This window comes from Phalangium opilio, unplaced genomic scaffold, assembly GCF_054372755.1.
Source record: "Phalangium opilio isolate 3A_F unplaced genomic scaffold, DU_Popi_V2 ptg000060l_1, whole genome shotgun sequence".
Lineage (NCBI taxonomy): Eukaryota > Metazoa > Arthropoda > Arachnida > Opiliones > Phalangiidae > Phalangium > Phalangium opilio.
Window position 1 is genome coordinate 9,696,149 of NW_028324177.1, and position 4,010 is coordinate 9,700,158.

Consider the following 4,010-nt stretch of genomic DNA (forward strand, 5'->3'; position numbering starts at 1 on the left):
CTAATTATCTCTATGGGTGTGATGAAGTTAAAACTTTGAAACAAGTTAATTTTATGGAACTTGATTTAGAAGAGAGGAACCTTTTATTAAACACCCATGATAATCCAGAAATTTTACCTGAAACCAAAATTTATGAAGTCCAGGAGCTAAGCGTTCACGGGCACGTGTACAGGCCAGGAATAGGGTTGTCTTTATCTCATTTAGAGGAAAAAACGGCTGCCTTTGCAGTTTTGGATAAGATTTTGGCCATTGAAGATTCCTTTTTTTTATAATTGTAACTGCTAATATTGTGCAATACACTCCCAATTTAAATGCATATCACGTTGAATTTGATAATGATAAGGCTGTACTACAAAGAAGTAACCTTGACAATCCTTGGACCCTTTCCTTTAGATGGGTTAAGGATAGTTTATATGTAGTAAACAAATACTCCTGCTATTTGCAAATAGTTTAAACCTATACATTTCTTATCTGCTGCTATTATTTTTAAACTTAACCTACGACCCAAAATCTTTAAATAATATATGACAACTTTATAAAACTGACAAATCCATTTTCAAACCTAAAATTAAAACAATACGACAATTGTATACACTACCTATTCAAAATTTAAATAAAGTCTAGAGATCATAGCAATATGCAAGACAGTAGAGGTATTTATAGAGGAAAGTGCAAAGAATGTGTTGGAGAATGTGATAGTTACGAAAGACCAAATAATGAAAGTAATATGTGCAATTACTGCGGATGTTCTCCAATTAAGCATGAAAGATGTGAGTTTTCATTTTCTACTCTATTCATTTTCAATCGTTGAAGTTTAATTAAGTTAATAATTTGATTTTATAGTGGATGCCAGTAATCAGCAACTTAGTATTCAAACTAATAATAAAACGTCCCTTAACAATCAAACAAGCAAAGAAGTTGTTTATCCAACTTCAGATGAAGGTCTAAAATTAGAAAAAGGTGTTAATGACTGCGATTTGGAAAATGAAACGGAAATACTGAGCGCAAAAGGGTACACAGCAAAAGGTACTATTATGGAATGTGAGGCATAACCCTCATCAAATTAATAAACCTAGCTTAACCTTTTACAGAAAGCGAACAAGATTCAACTGAAGTACCGAATATGCCAGGTGGACCCCTATCGTTGGATCTCCCAGTTTTTTCAACTTTAACCAAATCGGCTCTTGAAAATGGTCATGTTATCCAAAAAGGGTATTGGACAACATTCATTGGAGAATGCGCCCTTTTTTATGTCAACGATCCAAAAATGTATTCTCAAATGGCTTACGCAAAGCTTGGAATGGCTATGACGGAAAAATATCCGAAATTAAAAATGGGAGGCGCAACACACTGGGCAAGTAATTTTTAGTTAAAATATATTATTTGCTTTTCTCTTCTTTCTGACTTTTTAAAAATAAAAAAATAAAATATTTCACGCTATTAATTCTTTCTCATTGTAGCGAGAATTCACAAAATGTTTAAGCCAACGAATCAGAAAGGAACGAGCGAAGCAACGAAAGGGAGTAGATGAAACTTTGACCAAAAAGTCTAAAGGATTTATTGGAATAGCTAACATTTCAGTAGCTGATTTAAGGGAAAGTTCGTCAAGTGAAATCTCAACAAGTGGCTCCAAAAGTACGGCTTCAAATTCCAACGCCAGAGCCAAGATCAAAATTCATAGGTAAATAAAACAGCAAAACTAAGGAAATACAAGTTCGGTTTTATTAAAAAAAATTCTGGAATAGTTTTTCAAGGGACAACTTTAAAGGTCCTATATTAAAGGATGAGGAATATGAAGAAATGGTACAGAAGCTGCAAAAAGAGTGGAAAAATAAGCAAATTGATTGAGAAACCATGAAAGCTTTGCTTCGAGAATCGTATCCAAACCGATCTACTTTCTTAAAGCTAAAAGAAATGGATTTTGATCTTTTTTCAAAACTTATCCCTGCTTTGAGAGTCCAAAAGTGGTAAGTTTGAATCTCAATTACGTTTTAAAAAATTTGAGTAATTTTATCATTATTATTTACAAAGCTGAGATGCAATAGTATATCTTGGAGGGTGCACAAGGTATTTGAAATTTCAATTGATTTGAAAATTTCCTATAAAATGCTAATTGCTAAAGCTTTTTACATCAACATTTTAAATGAATTTCTATTATAAAATACTATATTTTGCAAAGAAATATAAACAGTATAGCTGTTTTAGTAGTTAAAGAAATTAACTATTAAAACTTTTTTAATGAGTCTCATTTGAATTTTGAATTCGTTTTCAGTTTTTATTCGAGTTGAGGATTACCCTTGGAACTGCCACATATGAATCACTTATTAAAAATATGGATGTCTTTGTTCAAGCCATAATTCAGCTGTTTTCGGAAAATGAATTTAAATATAAGGTAAACTAAAACTTCTCCCAGTTACTTTGTTATAAAGTTTGCTATATTTAAATTATTTATAATAGGATGAAAGACGAAAATTTGAGGCTTGGACTCTCTACGAGAAGAAGGTTGGAGTGACGCAATCGAAAGGGAAAAAATCGGTGCCAATAATTTTAGCAGTTGAAGTAAGAAGAACCTATACCCAACCCTAACGTAATATTTTCCTTTTACGCTAACTAAAATTAAAACATATTTCAGCTTGAACATTTCGAAAAGCAAATAGAAAACATGTGTAACGGACCACCCATGGCAGTAGTTTGTTTTGAAGGAAACAAAGCGAAACAGTGTGCGGTTGTTGGACTGACGCAAAAAATTTTTTTGGATGAAACCCAAGGTTTAGCAGACGTTTTAATGGTGCTGATCGCTGTTTATTATTCGTTAGAAATGAACTATCCAAAAGAGTATGTGCAGGCCATGGGCCTTATGGGAAAAAGTGTACTAAAGCTCGAGTATTATAAACTGTCGTCACGGGCAATCAAAACCGAAGAAGAGCTCGCTAAAAATATTTCAAATCTTTCAAAGAAATAATTAATGGTATTTAATTCACGCTTAAATTTGTTGTAATAAATCTAATAAAATGGAAAATATGCATTTACCGGTCATCATTTTTTGAAGTGCTCCTATTCAAATTACCGATGTGATTTATCGGTGATCTCACTATATATAGTGATCTAAAATCGTTACAATAGTATTCTTAGAGTGATCCGCAAGATCACATTCTAGTATCACTTAAATTACACTATTAGATCACACGAGTGACCCAAGAGATCACTTTGGCTCACAAAGAAAGCACATCCAGAGCACATATTTTCAGTGATCTTGAAGTGCGAAGTTCTCTAAAATCGTTACAGATTCAAGTGATATAAAACCGCGCTTCTTGTGATCTTTTAGTGTTCTTTAAATTTGCAGTGTACAACCTAGTCCTGGTGTCGCTCCAACCCTTGCTGGGGTGCCTTCTCGGGGTATTTCTCGAGGGGCACTCCTGCGACGGTTGGCGACACCATCTTCACCACCTCAACCATCTTCTTCGGTTGCTTTATTGCCGACGCCTCCTCCTCTGTCAGGCCAGGGTCGGGCATTGTTGCCTACCCCGGCAACACCGTTTAATCTAACGGCCCATTTAACCCCCCGAACTACTGTAGGTGGGTTAACGTGTTACCGATGTGGGTGCCCGCACCACGTGCGGGATTGCCCGTATAGGAGGAGGTTAGATCGAAAGACTGTATTCCTTCCCTCGGGAAGAAAATTCTTTCACCCCTATTAAGTATATTAAGCGCCAGTGGGGAGTAGGAATGTCCTTTTTTAATGTGTGGGGGGATGTAGCGGACAACATAATAACATTATAGACTTACCCATTCAGGCACCAAATTATATGAACTTAACCCCAGGCCTATGTCCATCCTAATAAAACGGAGTCTCTAGCCAGAGGGAGCTCTATTGCACTAGTTGAGCGCCCCCTGGTCTAGATAGGCCGAACTAGAGGTAAGGGAATAGTATATATAGCCTGAATAGCCTAGGGAACGGTGTTAGTTAGTCCGTGGTACTTTAGTCAAGAAGCCAGTCAGTGGGACTCCTA

General features: G+C 35.6%; 2 protein-coding genes across 2 annotated transcripts; both read left to right on the forward strand.

The window, feature by feature from the left end:
- The first annotated feature begins 468 nt into the window (after positions 1 to 468).
- Positions 469 to 1,847, forward strand: LOC149667081 (uncharacterized). Its single transcript, XM_089841749.1, has 4 exons — positions 469 to 770; positions 844 to 1,026; positions 1,092 to 1,681; positions 1,746 to 1,847. The coding sequence occupies exons 1-3, from the start codon at positions 638 to 640 to the stop codon at positions 1,367 to 1,369; spliced, it is 594 nt and encodes a 197-aa protein (XP_089697875.1). The 5' UTR covers positions 469 to 637; the 3' UTR covers positions 1,370 to 1,681; positions 1,746 to 1,847.
- A 15-nt stretch (positions 1,848 to 1,862) lies between these two features.
- Positions 1,863 to 3,025, forward strand: LOC149667082 (uncharacterized). The gene is made up of 5 exons (XM_089841750.1): positions 1,863 to 1,967; positions 2,032 to 2,067; positions 2,273 to 2,392; positions 2,458 to 2,559; positions 2,633 to 3,025. Exons 3-5 carry the CDS (start codon positions 2,333 to 2,335, stop codon positions 2,960 to 2,962), a joined length of 492 nt encoding a protein of 163 aa, XP_089697876.1. The 5' UTR covers positions 1,863 to 1,967; positions 2,032 to 2,067; positions 2,273 to 2,332; the 3' UTR covers positions 2,963 to 3,025.
- Positions 3,026 to 4,010: the final 985 nt, after the last annotated feature.

Coding starts and splice junctions, on each gene's coding strand:
- LOC149667081 (XM_089841749.1), top strand. CDS start 638: ATGCAAGACAGTAGAGGTATTTATAGAGGAAAGTGCAAAGAATGTGTT. Junction 771..843: donor TCCAATTAAGCATGAAAGAT/GTGAGTTTTCAT, acceptor TTGATTTTATAG/TGGATGCCAGTAATCAGCAA. Junction 1,027..1,091: donor AAAAGGGTACACAGCAAAAG/GTACTATTATGG, acceptor AACCTTTTACAG/AAAGCGAACAAGATTCAACT.
- LOC149667082 (XM_089841750.1), top strand. CDS start 2,333: ATGGATGTCTTTGTTCAAGCCATAATTCAGCTGTTTTCGGAAAATGAA. Junction 2,393..2,457: donor AAAATGAATTTAAATATAAG/GTAAACTAAAAC, acceptor TATTTATAATAG/GATGAAAGACGAAAATTTGA. Junction 2,560..2,632: donor CAATAATTTTAGCAGTTGAA/GTAAGAAGAACC, acceptor AACATATTTCAG/CTTGAACATTTCGAAAAGCA.